The sequence below is a fragment of the Siniperca chuatsi genome, linkage group LG17 (genome assembly GCF_020085105.1).
Source record: "Siniperca chuatsi isolate FFG_IHB_CAS linkage group LG17, ASM2008510v1, whole genome shotgun sequence".
NCBI lineage: Eukaryota > Metazoa > Chordata > Actinopteri > Centrarchiformes > Sinipercidae > Siniperca > Siniperca chuatsi.
The window spans coordinates 4372183-4396207 of record NC_058058.1 but is presented as its reverse complement, the minus strand read 5'-3'; the positions used below and the strand labels follow the sequence as shown (position 1 = coordinate 4396207).

At 39.4% G+C, this 24025-nt stretch overlaps 1 protein-coding gene across 2 annotated transcripts in view; it reads left to right on the top strand.

The window, feature by feature from the left end:
- The window catches only part of grin2da (glutamate receptor, ionotropic, N-methyl D-aspartate 2D, a), a 275479-nt gene that overhangs the window by 137525 nt on the left and 113929 nt on the right, over window positions 1-24025 (top strand). The window contains exons 1-5 of one of the 2 annotated variants that reach the window (XM_044171738.1): window positions 5945-6083; window positions 6758-6826; window positions 7922-8059; window positions 13491-13757; window positions 21278-21465. In XM_044171738.1, the coding sequence (XP_044027673.1) occupies window positions 7979-8059; window positions 13491-13757; window positions 21278-21465 (536 nt within the window). In that variant the 5' untranslated portion in view covers window positions 5945-6083; window positions 6758-6826; window positions 7922-7978. Of the gene's footprint in view, window positions 1-5460; window positions 6084-6757; window positions 6827-7921; window positions 8060-13490; window positions 13758-21277; window positions 21466-24025 lie in introns of those variants that run through there. The other variant, XM_044171737.1, reaches the window with a different exon arrangement.

Below are 24025 nucleotides of genomic sequence, written 5' to 3'. Positions count from 1 at the left end.
AAAGCACAACAAAGATGGTAGTGCATCATTCAGCTTACTAAGTTTGCCAAGAAATGCTGTTGTTGTGACGTTAGCTATGGTAGCAGGAGAGTATCGCTGTCTGGAAGTGGTTTGCTGGCTTTAGGAAACTGTCTCGTCCTGTCTGGCTGTTAGCTGACAGTTTGCTAACCCACAACCTAGCTAAGCTAACATACAACCTAGCTAACGTTAGTTACATTACTTGCTGTGTCGTTGTTCGCTCTATATCATGGTATATCACCCCACCTTTAACATGTAAAAACAATGCAAAAAATGACATTAGATCAGAAACAAGATATGGAATTTTAGATTGAATCTGATTGTATTCATTAAAAATACAACTGGGACTATTCTGCTCTAATTTCCTATCACTCAGAAAATCTGTTATCATATTTTAGCAATCCAATAATGCACTAATGTAGGCATCAGTGGAAGGTGCCTTAATATATAGTGACAGATGTGAACAATTAGTACTGTACACTGCTCACAGTAAGGTTTTTTAGAAGAAGGGTGATGTAGGTTAGTAACCTATTGACATGGGTCACGGAGGTTTTTGATTTCAAGCTCCTTACATTGGTGCTCTAAGTGTATGTTAATATGATATCTGAAAGCTCAAATCTGTACTAGCTTTTATTTGTAACCTTATTAGAATGTGTCATCTGTAGAGTCAAGTTTTTTAAACACTAAGATTGGTACATTAATATTTGGTTAAATATCTTGGTAGTGCATATTGTGTGTTAGGATGAAGTTTGTGGTCACATTGTGTCCATTAGCTCACAAAATAATAGCTGACAAGATGAAATCACAAATGGAGCATTGCTTCAGTTCTAGCAGAGCAGTGAAGTTGTGCTTGTCTCAGCTGATTAGTATCAGCTGTTTTCATTCATGCTTTACAATTACTGGCTCCTTCATCAGCTGTGTGGCTATCAGCTGACTAGCAACATCCAATCATATACCTGCAGGTGTACAGTGTGGCAATTATAGCCCGCCACATGCTGATATGCTCATACTATTGTTCATTTAACTTTAATGTGTCAAATCTAACTGTACAACCATGTGCTGTAAATGGTTAGTTCCTTGATTTAAATTATCTGACTAAAGTGAGAGACGTTCAGCTTTAATATATAATATATACTCTATGTAATATTTCATATAATGTCTGACCCACCAGTCTTTAAAATCATGTTTGATGTTGTTAAATGTATCAATAGAACCAAGTCATCTTTGTTGGCTGTCAGTCCTGATCAATCCTCTGATCTGCATTTTTCCTTTGATCATCAGGATAGACAAAGCTTGTGTAAATCAGTCAGTTAGTTCTCTACCTACCCACAGTCTAACAGTGAGGAGGAAAGGGCTTTGGTGACTTGGGACAGAGCCACTTTAATAAAACAGTGTTAGCTGTAGGACGGTGTCTGTATCCTCTTCAGCTACTTACATATACACAGGCATCCTCAGCAGAGCTGAACATCATGTACACAATGTTACTGTAACATTTAATCTGAGTGTGAAAAAACAACTTTCTCCACTCCCTGAACAACTTCTATTGAAGTACCCTGAAGCAAGATGCTTAACCCCAAGTCAGTAGGTGTTTGTGTAAGTGCTGGGCAGCTCCCAGATGTGTGTAATGTGTGTGATATGATCTTGGTCAGGTTGCCCACTTAAGGCCTTTTCACACCGAAACGAAAATGCAGAATATTTGCATTCAAACCTTTCACACCAAGTCTGACACCAATTTGCGTTCCATGCATTGCACCGGAAATCAAAGCTTCGTGCTGCAGAAGAAGAAAACGTGTTTATGTGTTAGCAGTGCAGTGAATGAAATGGCGTAGAGGTGGATTAATCAAAAAGTTATGAATTGTACTGGTATGTAAAAACTATAACTCACACTCAACACTACACACTGGAGACAGGCTTGTTATTCCAAATGTCCAATACTGTGTAGAAAAGTTACAATGTAGACTATACAATCGCATTTCCTATGGGTGGCGCCAATGTTATTGTTACGAGTGTAAATACTGAGCTTCATTGCACTGGTTTTCCTCATTCATGACTGGACTGAACAGAGTCTAAATGTGTTTATCATATGTATGCCTCTGTGTTTATTATATGCGATACATGGCATTTAATACAAGGCTTAATGGCCAGTTTATTATGGTCAGCTTATTATACCTCCAGGGCTTGGTGGATTTCTCAAGGAAAGCCAGTGAGCTCATGTGTTTCCATTGCTTTTTTGGCTTCCTCCTGCCTACTCTTTGTGGATTTACCATCCTTCCTCCTCTTAATGTAGGTATCCTTGAGGTTTCTCCGTCTTTTCTGGATCTCTTCCACTAAACAGTAAAGCAGAACAAAGTACGCATATTACATCAAAACAACAGCCAAAGATGTAATGTATGCTGCTAGCTAGCATACCGGTAGCTGGCGAGCTATTAGCAGACTGAAATAATTGATGTAACACTAATGTTTATCCTATGTGGTCAGGTTATATATAAAGTATACCTTTCACAACAACTACATGGAATTTCTGACACATACAGCTAATGTCCCAGCCTGTCCTCAAACGTCTGTATTTGACGCCATGGGAATGAGAATGGGTTGAATGTCCATAGCATAATGTTATCTAATGCACTTGAAAATGAATGGTTCTCTGTGTGTTACCTTGACAACAAAGTATGTTTAACCCTCTTTTGTAGGCTACTCACTGTCACAAGCCAGTCGAACTGCTATACTTTCCCAGATTTTTTCTTTGTGTCCGTTGTCTTTGTAATCTTTATTTTGTTTGTCAAACAGGGCACTATGTTGTGAGACCAAATGGATCAAGTAATCAAGTGTGTACGGAAGTGTGAATGGAATTATGACATTGACCATACCTGCCAACACTCAAGTTTTTCAAGCCATCTCCCGGCGCCCTCCTGTTTTATTGTTTCTCCCGGGAAACTCCTGTAATTTGCATGGCCCTCAAACTTTATTATGAATACATGGATCCAAGTTTTGGATGTTTGTTTATTGTAGTAACATTTAAAAATGTAAGCATACCAATTGACTTAAGTCACATAATCAGATTTTCACATCTACAGGTCTACGGCAAAATTCATACATTTCTTATGAGACATATGTAATCGTAGCCCACAATAGAAATAAAACAATTAATAGTAAAAACAATTAAATAGCCCATATTGCATCTTCGTTTTATTTTTTACCATAGTTTAAAAATAAAATAATTTAAAAAAATATTCAAATTTTTCATCATCTGTACACGCAACAATGCACAGATGTCAGAAGTAAAGAGACTTAAAACTTGAAACAAGCAGACGAGGTCATCAGCTTTCCAGCTTGGTGTTAAGTTACTCTTTAAAGTCTAAGATTTTAATTATTATATTTATTTGACATCTTGAGCTACTGTAAGTGTCAAGACTGTGATCTTTCTTCACTACACATCCAAGAGATCACTTGTAAATCAAACAGTACTGGTGGCACTATGACATCCTCCTGTGAGAAAAGCATCTAGAAAATTAAGATATCATCATCTGCATATAGATTTATTTAATGTTATATTACACCTACTGATGATATAGTTGCAAAACGTATTTGAAAAAGTGAGTATTCATTTTAATAGAGTTAAGTAGCAGCTGTAGAGAGAAATTGTTGCTGAAATTTTCTGTGCATCCTAAACTAAGTCAGAACATTTGGACTTTGCAATTATGTCAAATTGTGCACAGACTACATTCCATTGCCAGGAATCATTTTATGCAGCAGAGTCTCATTGTTCAGATTCAGATACAGTGCTTGTCCTTTTTTGTCTCCGTTGCACACAAACATATACACGCACACTCTGTATACCTTCTTACACTCTGTCCTCTCTTTCCATCTCACTCTCATACATATGCAGGTCTCATTTTGTACCCTTTTGCTCTCCCTTACACACTGCATCTGTCCTCCCACTTCTGCTGAATTTACACTCCTCTATCTATCCCTCTTTTCAACCCATCCCTTCATCACCTGCAGGACTTTCTCTGCTTTTTTATTCTGCTTTTACTCACCATTTATTCTCTGTGGTCTTGCTCTTGCCTTTTCCTCTGGGTCCATCCATATGCTGGCATGCTTCGATTTAGACCTTAGTCTGTGCTGCATTTTGGAAAAAACTAAGTTAGTTAGAAATGAAAATCTTCCTACTGTGCTTTTTTCCCCTTCTGCTGACTTTTTTATCCAGAAACACTTGCTGTGTCTGAATTTCATACTACATACTATTATTGTACAGTGTGTACTCATTTTAAGTATATGTTTGTGCAGTTTAACATTAGGCTTGTTTGAGATGAATCCCTCTTGCCTGGAAAGTGGATGAGGGAAGGCAGCTACAGCCGCAGCTGCATTTTTGTATTTTATGTTTTAGTTTTGAGGGCAGTGTGAGGTGCACATGTAAACTGAAATCAAACACTGACATTGACAACACGAGAGGTTTATGTTTTCAGATTATATATTAGAATCATGACACATGGTTTTATAGTCAAACATAATGTACATAATGTACTAACATAAATATTATCTTGCCCAACAGGCTAACATCACCTGCATGTTACCCAAGGTCTGGATTAGCCTTGCATTTATTTAGTTAATTTAGCATCATATTTCTTACACACCTGACACACTATATGAAACCATGTTAGGCTACTTTTTGTTACCTGCCAAAAAACGGTTATCACTGTTTAAAGTCCTGAGTGCAAAAATGTTCAAATCGTGTTGAAAGTTTTTTTCTCTTAAAGGGAAAAAAGTCCATTAACGGGAGTGACTCACCTCACTTTTAGAGACACTACCGTCTTCCCATTGACCCCCAGGCTCACAGATGTTTTTGCCAAAGATTTAATATCCATTTTTTTGTTTTCTGAGATTTTCATGCCGTTTTATTCTGTTACCTAGGTAATATTGCAGGAATAAAAACCGCTTTGCTCCTCTTCAGACTTCAGACCCATCTTGTATTTACAATATCATCAATATATTTAAAGTAGTAATCCGCAAGATCCTCATTTTGATTTAGACGACATCTTCGTTGTAAACAGTCATCACTCTGGAATTTCTGCACCGCACACTGACAAATCCTTATGTTAACTTTTACTGTTCTATTTAACCATGAATGTCAGCAAGATTTAATTATTAGAAATGTAAACAGTATTACATTTACATACTTACAGGATGTCAGGGACAATAAATAGAAGGATGAGTAGGTGCAGTGTGTATCTTTTATTTACATTCTTAACTGGAGAATTGTGCTTCATAAAGGCTACATAAATCAACAGTCTTACTTAAGATAACACTTACATGCATATAGATATATATATATCTCAAATAAAAACAAACTATTGTTTGAAACTCCTCTTATGGTTGGAGAAGAAATGACAGCAGAATGATGACAGTTTTTAAATCATCCTCTCCTCTCTCACTCTTCTCCAGGGTCTCCTCTCCTCATCAGGTGAAGCACTGTGAGCCCCTCTCCTCCCTCCCTCCTCCCCCACAGACGTCACCCACTACCCAAAAATCCCTAAATCCCACCAGGCCTCACTTGCCAAACCACATCCGACAGCTGCCACTGGCCCTCCCTTTACCCCATGGTGGTCCCAAGGCCCGCCCTCTCACTGCTATTGGCTGTCCTGGCCTGCACGGGGCCAGCGCGCCCCTCGCCCCCCCTGCTGCTCCGGCCCCGGGAGAGAGAGAGGGACTCGGGTGGCGTCAACATCGCCGTGGTCCACTCGGGCTCCTCCCTGTTCCCGGAGACGGCGGTGGTGGGAGGTGCGGGGGTCAGCGAGCCGGGGCCGGGGCTGGGAAACGGTCCAGGAGGAGGAGGAGGAGGAGGAGGAGGAAAGGGAGTAACGGATACAGCTCTGTTGGAAGGAGTGGCTGCGATGGCCTCATTTTCCTCCTCCTCCTCGTCAACCCTGTCGCTGGCTGCGCTCGTGGGGGAAACGGTGATGACGCCATCGGGTCAGGCCAACGTCATCTACCTGGCTGTGAATGAGAGCAGCCCAGGCAGCCTGCTGCTGCAGCTGTGTGAGCTGCTGGCCACCACACCACTGCAGGTACACATAACACACAACCCACCTGGCACATAACTCTCCCATGACCTTACTGGTACATTTCTTCAAGTTTGTGATAGAGCAACTATCTGACAATTATAAGAGTGCATTTCAGAAATATGCTTCCAAACATCCCCAAAATGTGTCACAAAAAGACAACGAATGATGGATAGTAATGGGGGGAAAAAAATGAGAGGTTCCCTCTGGGTAACTATCCCAGTTCATTTTGGGATATGATCCTATACTGTTTTACAAATGACAATGTCCAAAATAACATTCGTACAACAACTACTTAATGGGGTTTGGGATGATTTTAGTAATATTTATTCAAGGTATATAAACTATAATGTTAGATTTAATCTAAAACTTGCTGTTTTACATCCATGGCCAGGGTATGCTTAAAAAGAACAAGCATGTACGATGTTTTGTCCAAACACGTCCCCTCTGCACACTTGGCCCATCACTGCATGAAGTGGGCTTGATTGTTGGACTGTCTTTGTCGGGAAGTTACAACAATATTCAGACACACAGGCGCTTTTGTTTTGAATCTTTGAGTTTTAAAGATCAGAGCCAAAGTTTTCTAGCTGAGAAATTACAAACTGTCCCTTCATTCATTCATGTTCATTTTCATTGTACAGTTTGTTCATCTTTTCAAACATTCACTCATTCATTCATAGTATAACACTTGTGGATGGGAGCAGATCTGCAACCTCAACTCTGAGAGCTGCTTATGATCTTACTGACAGGTAATAAAACACCCTGCTCTTGATTCATTTTCTCATTCATATATTCATTCATTCATTCTTCTATGAAAAATATACGGAATTTATTCATCTAATCTGTGTCTAGCTGTCAATCTCTCTATTTGTTTTCATGTCAGAACAGTGGAAAGGTTTTATTATAATCTTAGATCAACTATGATATTAACTCTTTTAAGTTACACTTGCCTTATTATTTCCGGGTCCTGTCTGTAGCCTATTTGCATATCAAATGCTTCCCTGTGAGAATTGAGCTGTCAGCTATACTTAACTTCAATTTGCTCCCCTGAATCGCTACAAGAAAACAAGCGTTAAGTCATCAAGCCATCCTCAAATCCCTATTCTCGTCCTCGTATCATTACAGAAAGTAATGGAAGTTGCCAAAACATGCATTTATCCTGAATTTATTACTGCTGCTGACAGTTCTTTCTTGAAAGGTAATCACAACAAAACCCAGAACATTCATACAAAACATGGTTTGTTTGCAGCAGTAGTTCAGCATGTATGCAACAGCCACACCTGTCAGTAAGCCCATGTAGGAGCTGAGGTGGCCCATAAGCCAGGAGCTTATCTGTTGTTTTTGTGGTGTGAAGCAGCTTAAGCTGTACAGGTACAACACACACTCTTCTCCTGACAGGATGCCAGTCCACTGCAGGGACTTAACTCTGATTTTATCTCTGTGAACATTGATTGCCAATCAGAGAAACACAGGAGTCCCATTTTTTAAAAAGCCTCTAACAGTTGTTTCATTACTTCATTAAACCTCTAAAACTTTTTGGAAAGATTCAGTTTCTTCAGCAGTCGAGATATTTGTTAGCAAGGTAAGAAAATAAAGTCTTTACTGGAGTATGAGTTGTTATCTTTACTGAAGTATGAGTTGTTATCTTGAATACTGTGAACATATTTTTCTAGTATATTTTTCTTACTTGTTCAGCCTTTAATTTATCAGGGTGCATAAGAATAAAAGAAACGGCAGCTTTGATGAATAAAAGTCTGCTGAGAAGCTAATGTAATTGCGTCTCAATGAGGCTGATGTAAAGCCTTTTGTCTGATGTGCTTTTGCAACCTTTGTTTTACTTTGAGGGTTTGGTGTTTGAGGAGGAAAGACCGCCGCCGCCGAATCGCGCCCCTCTGGCCCCCATGCTGGAGTTTGTCTCCGCCCAGACGGGGGTTCCCGTGGTTGCCGTAGGGGGAGGGGCCAGCCTGGGACGAGAGCCACAGGTAAAAGTGGATTACTTAATGTTGCATCATCATCTCTTTTAGTTTCATTTGGACTAAAGCAAGGACTATCTGTGGCTTAGAAGATGAAACAGACTGTAAGAAATAGCGAGTGAAGTGAAGAATTACCTCTTGACAAATGTGCCTGTTCAAAATTCCTCATGATGTGAATGAGTGATCATAAAACAGTCCTACTCACACGCAAGATAAAATGGTGTTTAATCATTTGAAATGTAATATTTTGGTCTGTGTATCATCGGATAATCTGTACTTCATTTGTAATTTAAAAAAAAAAACATAATTCTGTTTTGTTTTACTTCGTTGTTCATTCAATACAATTCATTCAATATATGAAAAATACATGTTCCAGGTAGTATGTCATTATGAAAGTTGTTGTAAAAGATTTTGTTTTACTTGAACAGGTACATTTGTGGCAACCTTCTTTGACTGCCAGGACCTATATATTATATATTAGATTATAAGAAAAGAATAGATTATCCAAAATCATTTGTATTCTTCTTCTTATTATTATTATTATAATTTATGTTTTATTACAGGATATACTGTCATAAATTAGATTATGTATTATATTAGTAAATTACTGTAAGAACTGGACATTGGTCCCTTTTAGTTCTACTGAAGTGGCTGGAGACTTGTGTGTTCCGCAGTCTGTCAGTGGGTGGCAACTGCTTCTTAATGATCTATTTCCTTATGAGAATAACATCATTGACTTGGCAAGTTAGGTTATAATTTCTAATTAATATTTAATTTTATTCAATTAAGCACTCATTTTGAAATGAGAAATAAAGACTGGTGTGTATGGAATAATACATTGCCTTCATTGCATCATTAATCGATTTCTTGGCCAGTTGGGGGCAGCAGAACAGGCTGTAAACATTAACATATTATGTATGACCTTAAAAAGTTGATATGGTGAACTTGTTACCAAGCAGTTGCCTATTTACACATCCAGCAGACATGGAGCCACAGTAACATTCATTTGTAGTTATGTTTTTGGCCAGCTCATGAATAGAAGTCCAATAGTCACTCTTCTTTTAGCTCTGTTTTAGTCTCAACTAACTCCTGAGGGAAATGTCTGGTTCTGTAGATTCTAAATACTCCACTGTGTTCACCTGCTAGTCGCTAACTTTGTCTGTCTACTGTTTGTACTGGGCAGGAAGTGTGCAATGGGATTATTAGAGCTTTTTCGCTGAAAGCTGATGAGAAATGGTTTTGATGAGAGTGGTGAGACTCAACCACAAGGTCCTGGCCATAAAACCAAAATAATGAAGTGAAATAATGAAGTGAAAGTCTAAAATAGAGCTGAGGGGAACTGCATTCTCTGTGGGTTTGTCACTATGAGCAACCCCTTTCACATTACATGTAGTGATTTGACCCATTGTCAATATAAAAACATCAATTAGAGCAGCTTTAAGACCAGCATGATACCTTTAGGTAAATGTGCCAGTTTGCCTCACTTCTTTACACCACATTAGGTTTTCATCATATCAAGATGGCACAGACTTGAAGCAAGGCTCCTTTTTTCAGACGTTACTCTTCACAGAAATGTACACTTCAGCTCTGGATGTGACAAATACTTTAGGCCTGTGAGTAATATTGATGCATAACAGCCACTTTCTGTAACAGAGGGCTGTGCCTCATAGTTTTGGTACTAAAAAATGGAGCTGAGTTAAGAATCTTTAATTTCTTTCAGACTTGTAGGATATAGTTATAGTTTTCTAAAAGCTAAACATTTCAGAAAACATGCTGTTCTGACTTCATCGCTAAGCAGTAATGAAGAAGAGGAGAATTTATTTTTTGTCATAATTGCTCTAGTTCTGTCACTGCTGCTCATCAACATCAGAATTGCTTCTCTTTACTGAGTAGAGGAATTGTGCTGGTAATTTCACATTTTTTTTGTGCACACTGTGTGAGTATTCGCAGTAGTCGAGTTTGCTACAGTATGAGCTATTGCAATCAATATATTTTTACATTTTTATCAACATTAATTTATGTGCTGATGATTTTTTGTTTTTGGATGGACCAAAACCAGTGAGTTTCGGTGTCAAAATTCACGATTCAGTTAATCACGATGACTGCTGTGTCAGCTTGTTTTAGGATGCTTGCTTTCCCATTGAAGACTAATTAATGAGTATCACCTCTCCAACTGGCTAATCTGTGTGTGACAATAGGTGTTGTTTTGCTGACATTAGTAATAAGTAGATCAAGCTAACAAAACAGTTTAGCATGACAAGTGTGATATTTAATAAGTGGACCAATTTGTTTTAGGTGGATCTTCTTGACAGTATGATGAGGTTATTGTGATTACATAACTAACTTCAGCTACGGTAACAGTTAATGTAACACAGTCAGCTTGGCACTGAACTGTCAGCGTCTGAAAATATTCATTATCAGAAGCAGCTGTGTTTATGGTGGGAGGTCAGTTTGCTTTGAAGTAGCACGCGGTGCAGAACTACTTTTGCACTTGTTAGACTCAGTAATGTCCCTTTGATTAAATTTCTACAACTCTATGTTCTTCTGCCTCTACATTTAAATACTATTGCTAGATTGTTACTAAGCCTAATATGTTATCTACCTTTAATCTTATTATATAGACTCACTGAGCTTTAAGATTTTGCTCTTAAATGTCTGGTTCCATAATCACAGAGGAGGAGCTGCTCTAGAGACAAAACTCAGAAAAGATGAGATGACATATGATAACATAAGAGAGAAACAGGCATTTTCATTGGTTGAGTTAAACCCCGAACGGGCTAGTGACAGTTAGCTACTTGCCAGCTTGACTAGCAAAAATACACTTTAACTAAAATAATATACAGCATGCACATTTTTTTGTATGCTACAGGCTAGTTTGAACTAGAAAAGGCAGCAGGGCTAACTAGTTGATTATTTAGTATAGATAGCCAATAAGTAAAGTACTAGGGTTTAACTAATCTCTTGCCTTTTAATTCAAATGTTACTTAGCTGGAAAAGCTATGGATCTTTGACCCTGCCCAACTCTAATCAGTTCTTAATTGCCTTTGGGACGCTGAATCATGCATGTTTCCTGATATACACCAAGAATCAATCAAGCTTGTGTCAACAGTGCTTCTAAAACTGTGACTTGGGACACAACGTCAGTCATTCATGGTTTCTGGTGAGCGCTCACATGACAAGAGTGCCAGTAGAGTATTTTATTTTAGCTTCCAAGGGGACACGGAAATTTTGTTTTATGTTTCAGGCTACACCACCACCGCTCACACACAAGCACGTTGCCTGTACACTCCACTCTAAGCTGGGTTAAGAAAAGCAGACAAGCTTACATCATAAATCAGGCTGATGCTGGTTTGATATTTGACCTAGTTTAGTGCAGCATAACCTGAGGTGAGCCCTGTCGACGCAGGAAGGCGGTGTGATACTCCCTGAAGTTTCCTCTTGATCATTAATTTAAAACACATACTGACTGCCTCTTCGTATCATGTTCAGAAGGAGATAAATAATGAATTGTTAACAACACTGCTGAAATGTTTGGACAATGTCATGGACAAATGCACACTGTCATGATAAGCCCTTCGCTTTATTTCAATGTTTAGGCTCACATTCATTTAAACTCTCAACCTATATGGATTTTTCCATTCTGTTCCGTTGTTCTATTTTTAAGAAAAATACAATAGAAGAAAAGCCAAAAGAAATGAATTCCTCTTTCAACCAGTGAACTGCTCGTCTATCCAGATCACATGCGACCTGAGCAGCAGAGAGGAAGGCAATCATTGTTTCTTTCATTGACATTGACACTGAAAGCCTTATTCAGAGGCCAAGGACTTTTTTGACAGACAGTGTGTTATTCCTCTGAATGTTCCCCTCAGTAAAACTGAAGTTAGTCAACCACAAGGCAAAGAAAAGAGTTGAACTGGATGAGAACTAGCTTAGACTTCTACTATATGGACTCCCTAACATAACTGGAAGACTTGAAGTGTGCATCCACCAGTCCCTGAATTACATTCATGACAGTTAAGCAGTGTGCAATTTACAGTGAATGCCAGTGTTCAGTGCCAGTGCAGGAAATTGTGTAAGTGGCAAGACAGAAAGTAAGGGCATGGTCAGCGTGAATGTATGCGACAGATAATTCATTCTCAGATGAAAATATTCCATTTTCAGACAAGAATATTTCATATTTGTTACAGCTCTGTTGTTGTGGTGCTGGTCAGGGTAAAGAAAATGTAGCCAGTGATGAAAATGCCGATGTGTGGGTTGATTGCTTGCTTATCTGCTGTTATTGCTTGGGGCTCCAGCAGGGTGTATCACGCTCCTCTCAGGAGACTCTCGACAGGCCGTTACAACCTGCAAGGTAAGGGTCATGTGACCGACGGAGACAGCTGAAGGCGTCAGTGGGACGTTTCGGTAGCTTTTACCTCTGTTGAGTTCAGACAAATTGTGATTCAAACAATGCAAAGGTTTTCATCATGTAAACATGTCATGTAAACCTCTAGTTTAAAAGATTTTGAAAATGATGTTCTCCCTTGAATATATATTACATTTTCATTACTGTATTACAGAATTATCACAGATTTTTTACTCAGATTCTTTAATGTTTGGGTCTGTCACCAAGCAAATGACTTCCACCAGTTCTTTTCAGAATGTCGGGCTGGAGAAATGTCAGACAATTAAGAGAGCACAGCTCCATGCCACTGTAGTAAAACGACAAACATCAGTTTCGGTGATCAATTACTCCTGAAATGTGTCCTTTGTAACATCAAATATCAACTCACAAAAACACTGTTAAACCCACGTCCGTGTGGTCTACTAGATACTTTTGTAATATTAGCTCACATAGCCAATGCTGGTCAGCCAGCAGTAAACTTTCGAGTAGATTAGCTCGCTAGCGGTAGTAGTGCTAACCCGACTACTGTTGGTCACATGACCCTCACCTGGCAGGTCGTAGTCCGTTGGGACTCCCCGCTACTCTCCCTTGCAGTGCTTTAGCCTTGGCTAAAGCTTAATGTTCCCCGTGTTTAAGGTAATTACGTTGCACTAAATAATCTAAACTTGTGCGCAAATGTTTGTTAATGATTTCTTTTCTAGCTTATGTATAATAAGTGTGTGAAAATGATGTATGTCTTCTACTTTTATTTAGTTCAAGGGTTTCTGGCTAGCCAAGCTGGTGTTTTAGCTAGCTATATCCGAGAGGTTACAGATAGCCCAGTTACAGAGTTCAACCATTTTAAAATGTATTTTATGGTTATGCTGTAAGGTCCAAATGTTTATTTCATCACCTGTAATGATCCTTCCGCAGGTTCACCTACCAAAGCAATTGCTGAAATCGCGGAATGCGGCAACGTTGCTAAAAATAATTCCAACGGAGCAACAAGCTGGAGCAGTCAGAACTGATAACAGTGATTTGTTACCTGAATGCCCTTGTCTCTGCCCTTGCTTTCAGGAAAGCGGCTCCATCTACCTCCAATTCACCTGCTCCACCTCACTCCAGCTCGAGGTCATCTTCGAGGTGCTTGAAGAGTACGACTGGACCTCCTTCTCTGTGGTGACCACCCGTCACCACGGCTACGAGGACTTCCTGGCCATGGTGGAGGGTATGACGGACGGTTCATTCATCGGCTGGGAAAAGAAGAGTGTGGTGATTCTTAACGTGACAGATGACCCCGGCGGAGCCCGAACCAAACGGCTGCTCAAAGACAACGAAGCCCAGGTGAGGCAGGGAAGCACTAATGTCAATTTTGACTGTTCTTTTAACGCTATTTCCTGCTGGGCACAAGTGTCAAAGGCTAAACATAATTACTGTTATTTCAAGTCTTATAATTAATTTTTTCTAAAAGCTGTAATATTCAATATTTAACCTGAGAAATCAGTGGTTCCACAACACCTGTCCCTCATCTTGATGAGCTGTCTAGCTTGAAATTACTTCTTCTGTAGCCTGAGGCTCAGCTAACTGACATCTGTAAAGGCTCCACAAGCCTTCAAGAAGCAGATGGTGAATGCAGCCAATTTCTAGTTTAAAAAAGATACTTTCCTCAATTGTTACCGTGACCTCCTGCATTCAGCTGATAGCTTCACCTTGAAAGTCACAACTTGTTCACTGTTGGCTGTGCCCATAGAAAGAGAAAATCATAAACATCTACTCACAGGATCACAGGCAGACTCTGGTAACATAAAATAGGAAAGAAGTGTATAATGGCTAAAAGTTAAAAACACACTATGCCTTCTTCAGGGAATTCAAACAAGAATGACAAAATAAATCTAAAAATAAATAATCATAATTTTTTATGTTTTTTCAAACAAAGTGGCAAGATCCTTATGCAAGCGCATTGATTGAATTAATGAAAGAATAGATGATATTGGGACTTTGGCTTTAAGAAAACTACAGAAACATTTGGAGACCATTAGAAGAATTAAAAATACTTCTAGTCCAACTGAAATGACAAAAGTCATCACATTTTTCATTTAAAAATCACTGTTGAGGTGATTGTCACATTTTGTTAGTCGTTTTGTTGACAGTAGTGTTGAAGAATACCGACCACATTATTTAGCACCTAAACCAGTTTTGACATTAGCAGCTGTGTAATGTGCTGCAGCTGACTAGTTATTTTGCTATCTAGCCTGCGAACTGACATTTGTAGTGCACTTTTGTGTGGTAGCTTGCCAAAGTGCAACATTATACATGTGTCGATGTTTGAAGATAGGAAGGAAAGCTAATCTGTTTTTGTGTTGTCTGGCTGTTAGACAGTGTCACCATCAGCCAATGAAAGAAAATTGACAGTTAATGCAGTTTAAAAAGAAATTATTTGATTGGCTACATGCAAATAAGCAACGGCATTCTGATGCATAGATAGGGGGCGCAATCATGAAACCAAATACCAAAAACAATCTAAACTTCTCCCTTTTCAGTTTTCCTCTGTAGGCTGTAGCAGAAAAAAAACATTCAATTTAATTTCAGCTGGACAAAAAAAAAATCAATATCAGGATAAAAAGCTCTGTCAGGTCAATATATTTGCAGTGTTCTCTTTTCACCTACAGTTATGACATTATAAGTTACTTCTTCACACGTTTTAACCAGAGGAAAGGTTTTGAGGGAAGCCATAACATCTCACCATTTAAAAGTAGCTACTTGCTTGCAGTAAAAGCCTTATTTAGGGGAGGTTGACTGAGGACACACTATTCATTTACACTGACATCCTGGGGGACCACTTACACACACACCCACACACACTATCATACACACCTGGGAGCTTTGTAGTGTAACTGCAGCGTTTAACTGTTGCAGCTCTGCACTCAGCTGTTCTCCTTAAACATTGAGTGTTCAGTACTTTGCTGAGGGACACTTCAGCGGTGCTTCATCTGCATGATTAAAAACAGTCCACTTGTGTGAGGGTTTTCAATGCAGACTTGCAAACAAAGAAAAAGTTTCTCTCTTTCTGTACACTGTACCCTTTTTGTTCGTATTCATTCCTTGCTCTCATTTTACCATTGTCAGTGTAAATGACCTTTGTTAAAATGAAGTTCATGAAAGGGAGAAAGAAAGAAAAAGAAAGAAAGAGAGAGAATGGACCAAAAGCAAAAGGGCCAGAGTGAACATGATGTAATGTAATGAAAGTGATATGAAATGTTGAATAGCGAGGGAGTGAATGAACTGGGCTTTAGATGTGGAGATGTACACATTTAGATGTCTTTTTTGAGAAGATGAGTCTGTACAGGTGCAGCATATTTTAGAAGATGGGTGAATGGATGGAAATGTCAGTCTGTCGGCCTGACTGTCTGCCAGTTTGGTTTGTGTTTCGGTTCACCACTTTGGTCCAGACTGAAATATCTCAACAACGATAGACCCTTTTCACAGCAGAGATTTTGACTTGTCAAAGCAGGAAAGCACAGGTGGAAGTAATAATATTAATGATGGCTGCATTCCATTTAGGTGAGAAAATTGCAGGGCTCTGGTATTGTGCAGGCATCAAAATGTCTGCCATAAATAGTGTATTGGGTGGATTGCCATGAAATTTTGTACAGATATTCATGGTTCCCAGAGGATGAATCCTACTGACTTTGGTGATCCTTTAGTACCACCAGCAGGTCAAAGTTTTCATTTATTTTGTGAATATTTTCATCTATGTGACGGATTGGAACAACATTTTGTACAGACATTCATGGTGCTTAGACAATGTATCTTAATGATAATAGTCACCATGTGGTTGACGTTTCTGTTTTTAAGTGAAATGTCTCAACAACTATTGGATGGATTGTGAAACCATGTGTATGTTGCTCGTTAATGATTTGAAGGTAAATTCAATCATGTGGAATGTTTGTATTGGCAATGACATTGGTATTTATGGCAAAAAAGACTGACCATATTCTGTGTCTCTATCATTGCCTACCATTAGTTTTGATCAAATTCTCAACTCGCAACATGAAATCCTTCTGTAGACTTGCTATTTCTGCCTGTGGATTTAAAGGTTGTCTTAAATCTTAAGCCAGCTGCAGGTGTCACATTTATGTTTTCAAAGGTCCAACATGTACAGGAAATGTCAGGTGGTAGGCTACTTCAAACTACCTTAACATGCTGGTGCTAAAATTCATTTGTCAGCTGAGAACTGCTGTGGCTGCTGAACTATTATTAAATGTCCCCAACTAAAATGTCCACTTCCACACCAACAATAGTAAACAACATGCAGTCATGCAGAGGACAAGTTTTTGGACAGTCTCCAAGGATGCTTTTTTTTCCCACTGAAATGTTGCCCTCTGCGTATTGTGTTCATCAGGTGCAGGGTCAGTATCATCCATCTAAATTTGGCATTTTTTACAACAATATATGAGCACATGTCCTTGAAAAAATAGCTTATTGTATCTGTATTGGTCTTCCTGCCTTAGGGACCAGTGTGCTTTGGAAGCAGCCTTAGTTAAGTGTATGGGTTTGTCTCATTTCTGTCTCCTCACTCGATTCTTGGGTAATCTGGAAATTGATCTGGTCTGCTACTGTATCATAAAGTAAATTCCAATGCTTAATCTGCTTAATCTGCTTAATCTAAATCTGTTTTGGTGGAGCGAAGATCAATGAACGAAATGGCTTGAGTGAGGAAATATCAGAGCATCCTACACAAAAGTCTGTTATCAGATCAACACACCCCTTTCCTGGAAATCTGTTAGTGATTGCATTTTTATTATTTCTTCTTCTTTTATTATTTCTTACATACCTGCTACATTTGTTTCTACAGTGATGTTTGAGGTGGTAGTCGCGGCACACCATTCACTTTAATCACGACGGGTTCACGCATGTGCGTCAAATTCAGTTCATTTTGCCATAGACACCGGTGTTAGAATTCACCTATCTTGCAATGTAAGCGAAAGTGAAAAATAATTTGTGTATCCGCCCCCTGATTCGGATCCGCTCCAAAATTGAACGGGTTGTTCCTTGGCCCATGCTTCACCCTTCTACCAAGTCTACCAATCCTACTGACAGACAAACAAACCAACAACACCGAAAACATAACCTCCTTGGCGGAGGTAATTAAGACAGATAAGATGTAGCCTGCTGTCTTTGGGTGCTGTTGAGCCCACTCAAAACCTGGAGCTATAAACCCTTAGCCAAGGTAAGAGAAAACTTTGGATTCCAGATTTGGGTTGTGTTGGTTCCTCAGGTTTCAGGAGTGCTGATCTGCTGCAGTGACTTGTCCACCATTGTACTATGATACTGCCTGTTTTTTCATTATTGTGTAATGTTGCTCACACCTTGTCACTGTTCCATTTTAAAATGCTGCTAGCGGGGTTGCATGCAAATTTCTGCATAATCCTCCCATGACGCTCAGGCCGTTGATGAAAAACCAAATGGTACTGTCTCATAATGTATCTATAGTAGCATTAGTACTGAATGGTATTTGTGAGTTGGACAAGCCCTGCAGTGTGTGTGTTTGCTAAAATCCCCTCATCACATAAACATACGCACTCTTGATGGTGGAATTATTGATTAAATTTGGTTCAGCCTCGTCTGTGCTGTGATGTGAGCATAATTCAGACAGAGAGAACTGTTTCCCACTGAGACTTTTCTTTACTGCTCTCCCTATCTCACCATCTCTCTTTCACTCTCATCCTCTCTTCTGCTCCTGTTCCGTCTTTCCCTCTCTCATTGTACATTAACACAAGCCGTATCTGGATGCGAACAATCTGTATTTCATTTACACCTGAAATTAAAATTAGCCTCCAGTGCCCCCAAAGAATTCCTCTGCCCCTCACCAAATGTAAATGTGCCTCGCCGACCTGACAACTTTCTGTCACAGCTAATGCAAAATTATTAATCTTACGTGTCTTTTATGCATAATCTTGGAGGCACTGGGGAGGCTGTAGTGCAGCATGGGCCATTTATTTTACTTCAAAGCTTGCCTTCACTAATTAGCATACCGCAGGCATCAGCTGATGATTTGCATCTAGGTGTTGTGACTGGTAAGCAAGATAGCAGGCGTGCTGTTTTTCCTCTACGTGTCTGAATCACTTAAGTTTATCACTACAGGAGAACAAATGCATGACAAATCAAGCAGTGCAGCAACAGAGACTACATGCAATTTATTTACCTTTTAATTCAGACTTTGATATTAAAGTGTAGTTTTTAGTTAAAGCAGTATTAACAGATGTTTTTGGTTACTTGGGGGCAGCAGAACAAACTGTTCACTGATATATTATCACATTGTAAAATTGTCGTGGTGAATGTGTTAGCAAACAGTCGCCTTTTCACACATCCAGCAGACATGGCACAACGTTAGCATTAATTTGGAGTCATGTTTCTAGCCACCTGGCGAATTTAAGTCCAATACTCACTCTCCTTTTAGCTTTAGGTTTGGATTCCACCAACTCCTGAGAAAAAATTAGCTGATAAATGCTCATACTGTATATTCACCAGCTAGTAGCTATGTCTGTCTGTCTTGTTTGGTGCTGGCCAGGTAGTGTACAGTGGGTTAATCAGAGCTTGTTTGCTGAAAACAGCTGCTGCTGAAAACAAAACTGATGAGAGCTGTGGGAGTAAAACAAACAGTACATTTGTGGGCTATACAACCAAAACAGTGATCCTAAAGATGCTAAAACGCACCATAGAGCTGAAGGGAACCACACAGTTGGGAGAAAATTCTCTGTGGGATTGCCACGAGTGATTCTGCTCACATTACACAAAGTAATTTGATCCATTGTCAATATAACATCTTTACCAGTGCAGCTTTAAGTTATATGAAGGGCTGCTTTTTTTTGTTATGGACAATTACAAAAACTTTGAGTACGCCAGATTTAAACCAAAAGTTTAAATCTGGCATAATAATTAAAGTTGCCTGTTATTGCTAGCTCTCAAGGGTGAACATGGAAGTGTTCCATTGTGAAAGTAAAATACCTACCTGTTTAAAAACAGGCAACACAGTGTAGAAAAAACAATTGTGTCACAAAATGAAATCAAATCCTAGTTCTCTAGTAAAAGATGTATTTTTGTGTGCATGTATTTGCCATTTTGGAAAGAGACTTCTTTCATTTCTGCCTGGATGTTGATGCGATTAAGCTCTGTCACAATAAAATATGAACACCCACAGGGATCTAAATGAAATGTTTTCTTCCAAAATTAGATGTCCAACGTTTGAAAAATGAGACACCTGCGCTAACAAAGTGATTGATGGCACGAAATTATAACAAATTACTCCTCCTTCTGAAGGATGGCAGAAAGGAGGGAACTCAACTCCCTCTTCCAAGGATGAGAGGAGAACACTTCGACAGACTGGATCCTCTTTATTTCATACATATAGCGTGACAAACTTCAAGCTCAAGAAATGCCAGTGCTATATGTAAAGAGCTCTAAATGTACCCTGACTGCTCAGAGGATGTGGTTGACAAGGATTGAGCGTTAGCTTGGACCTCATGCCGACCTCGATTCCATCAGCTGTTGGCTGAGTGGGAGGGATCGGCGTCATCTTGCCGTCCTCTCTGACGCGAGTAACAGCGGCGAATGTGCAGCATGTGACAGGATCCACACTCCACAAGCCTGCTGGTATCAGAGTGTGTTAGTAAAGCATTTCACCTTTTGGTTTTGACTAATTTCAGTTTTATAACCTCTGCAATTGTTGTACAAAACTGTGGCGCAAATTTTCCTCAAGTGCTTCCTCTGAGTAATCATCTGAAGTGCCCTCAGCATCAATCACACACACTCACACACAGCAGCCTCTTTCCTTTTTCTCACCCTCTTCTAGTTTAACGTTTTTTACTCTCACTTTGTCTTTTTAATCTTGCTCCCCCCATTCAATCCCCCCTCTTTTAATAATGTATGAAGGGGAAATGCAAGCAGACCAAGAGGCACCATTTTTCAAGTGCAGCTCACTGTGTTAAAAATAAATAAATAAATAAAGAGGAGCATTAATGTACAAATGCACCAAGTGTTCTGATGTATAAAGAATATAATTCATAATTGTAAAGGAAACATGAAAGGGCATTATGGGACCAAGCAGCAAGAACCACAGACAATGAAAAATGGGATGGAAATTCACTTTTTTCCTCTTTTGTTCTCCACATCCATCTATCCTTCCTTTCTTTTTCTGCCATTTTTTCATCCTCGGTCTATCACTTTTCCTTTCTCTCCTCACGCTTTCGCCCTCTCGTCTTTCTTGGTTTCTTATGCCTCCTTTTCTCCATCTCCCTTCTTATTATTGGCCTTATCTTTTTTTGCATATTTTCTTCAATACCTGCTCTCTTCTCCCCTCTTCTTTCTAATCTTGTCTTTTTCCTGTCTTCTCTCCTTCCCTTCTGCCCCTTTCTTCCTCAATCCTAAATGTCCTGTCTTTCTTCTTTCCACTCCCTATCCACTTCATGTCCTTCATTCCCTACTCCCTGTACCTTTCCTCCATTACATCCCTCCTTTTCTAATTACATCCTTTTCTACTACCTCTCATTTGTTTATTCCTTTTCTCCCTCTTCTCCTGTCTCTTTCATTTCATTGTGTTCATCCCTCCCCTCCTCTTTCCTTCCTTTCTTTTGACTGATTCATCCTTTACTCTGACTTTTTAAACCCACTCCTGCTTATCTTGTCCATCTATTCCTCTTATTCTGACTTTTATCCCTCTACTCTCCCTCCTGCCACGTCTGTCCTTTTCCATCCCTCCTTCCTACTTTCCTCCCTCTTCCTTGCTTCCTTTTCTACTAATTACTTCCCACCCTCTGCCTCCCACCTTCCATTTCTTTACTCTCTCCGTCCCTCTCCTCCTCCAGGTCCGTCTGCTGTACTGCTCCCTGGAAGAGGCTGAGCTGGTTTTCCGGGCAGCCTGGGCAGCGGGTCAGGACGGGCCCAGTCACATGTGGTTCGCCGTGGGACCTGCCCTGTCCGGTTTGGGCCTGGAGGGGCTGCCCAAGGCCTTGTTCGCAGTCCGGCCGCAGGGCTGGAGGGATGAGCCACGCAGGTACAAGCAGAGCAGAAGGGCTTCAAGTTTCAAGGGTTCACTGGCTGTTGGACTCAAACAGGGTTTCTACAGGTCCAGAGGAAATGATTTAAGACCTGTTAAGATATTATATATGGTGATTCCCACCATATCTGCTTTACTAAACAGAAAAGGACAGAAAGGCCTGTCCCTTAATTAAAGCGAACCTTTTGCTCAACAGTGGCCACAAATGGCAATTACAGGATAAAAGTAAATACTAAACTGTAGTGTAACAATAGCACAGGCAGAGATGAATTTTGAAGTCAGCAAACAGATGACTCGATGTTCAACGTTTCATCCATAAAAAGAAGATTGTGGCATTTATTTATTCCTTCAAAAGCAATACAGCCTTGCTTTAAAAGTTAGTGCCCTTTTCACGTTTTTACAACCACCATTCTTATAACATTCATGGCTATGTGGCAAATTTCCTCATTTTATATTCAATGGTATTAATTCAGCTTCCAATTAGCAGCGTTTGTTTCTCTGAAACCTGCAGATACGCGGTCAGTGAACCCTTTGTTTTTCTAGAATAAGATGTGAAAATGTTTAAATATAAATGGACCACTTTGATTCTGAACTGTTTTAATATTTTGCATCTTTCTCTGGTGCTATGTAAAATTTACATTATGTTGTGCGATTATTACTGTTGCTGAAAATCCATGCAGTTCCAGTGTTAGTAGTTTCTTTTCTCTCAGTTGAATTGAGAATTTACACATATTAAGTGAGTTCTGTAATGCCGAGCCTTGAAGCTGCTGGAAACTCAACCCTATGATTTTAAAAATACATGAGGATCAGTGAGAAAATAAACATTCTCTTTTTCATCCTTGAAAAACACACTTTGTGCACCTCCATGTTTTTTCTTGCAGCCACACACAGAAGTACACGGTAACATTTTACGACCACCTGCTCTGTCCATGATGTATTCTCTGCTGCAGGGATGACCTGATTTCACTGCAGGGATCATTAAATTTTCATCTAATCTAATCTAAATAGACTGTCCAAGTGAATCCAGTTGAAAGGTAGAATCCTTTATTGATGTTAACTGTTAAATCCTCCACAGTCATGACAGGAAACGTAGAGGGAGTCAGGTTAGAAAGGATGTTTAATTTATGAAAACATTTCAGTAATGCAGGACAAAGGTGAACATTTTGTAAGGGAGATTTTGTTGAATTTTACTGCAACAGAAATCCAAACGAGGTTAAGGATTTTTCGTGTTTTGTTAACAATACTAGAAACTGTGAAATAAGTTTTCTATTTTTGTACAAACCCTGGTACAAAACAGATCAATATACAAACAGCTTTTGTTCCTAAACTTGACTAGATGTTTCGAGCAGTGAAAATGTCCACTGAGCTCTCTGACATGACTCTTTTTTTTAAATCATCATCCTTAATACCTTGGGTATTGCCACGTCGCTCTCCGTGCTTTAATAAACACTTGCTGACCATCTTGAATCCATTGAGAGGCAGGATTCCTTCCAGCTTGCCAAGCTGCATTTTGAATGCTTCTGATTTCTATGCCTGTGAAATTAGTGTCCATGCTAGAAGGAAAGCCCAGCACACTTGTCACTATCAGGCAGAACGTCGCAGTTCATTGTGAAACCCAGATGGTGTGTCCCAAGACTGGGGCTGGATACTTAGGGGGATATGACCAATGCAGATGGGTCCTTCTGAAGACCTGACTGTCAGGCTGAACCTGCACCTCATCTCCAAATGAAAAGATTTAGCCTCACTCAGACCAGAACTTATGGTGCATTCAGGCACTCCTCCTCAGAGTCAAAATTTCCTCTTTTATCACCCACAGGAAATTATTAAAAAGTTCTCGCACACCAGAAAGTCTTAGTGACAGCTGAGTTGGATCAAAAACCTCTGTGAAAGAACCCAAAAATTCTGCACACTGTCAATAACTTGGCCTCACTTTAAAGTATTGACAATGTTTTGGTCTTCTGACCTTCATGAGGTAAACTTCATGTAACACATATTTAAATAAACATAGCAGAGGAAAAAAAATATTACCAGGAAGTGACCTGCAAATGCCTAACAAGGTAAATATTAGTGGGGATTTTGGACAAGTTCCATCATACCGAGAGTTTACAGAGTTGTGATGTTTAACTTTAACACATAATAATCAAATGGTGACTGATGTACGAGGTATAAGGTTTAAGTGGTAATATATCATACAGTAAAACCCAAACTTTTCTTAAATTGGAGTTTATTCCTGGCTTCCATTATTAACCAACTTGCCAGTAGCGGAAAAATAACTAAGTACATACTCAACGACTGTAGGCACAGTTTTGAGGTACTTTACTTGAGTATTTCCATTTTATACTACTTTATACTTTTATATACACTTCTTTAAAATGCACTCCACTACAGACAGCTATAGTGACTGGTTTTACAAGCCAAAAATATGAACGCTTATAAGATATGATGCATTGTTGCTGTTTTCAAGGTCAAGAATGAACTTTCAAGCTCAAGTATGTAAAGTAGTTAAATGTAGCTCCACTGTGACGAGATACAACATTAAAATGCTGCTTACAGGTTC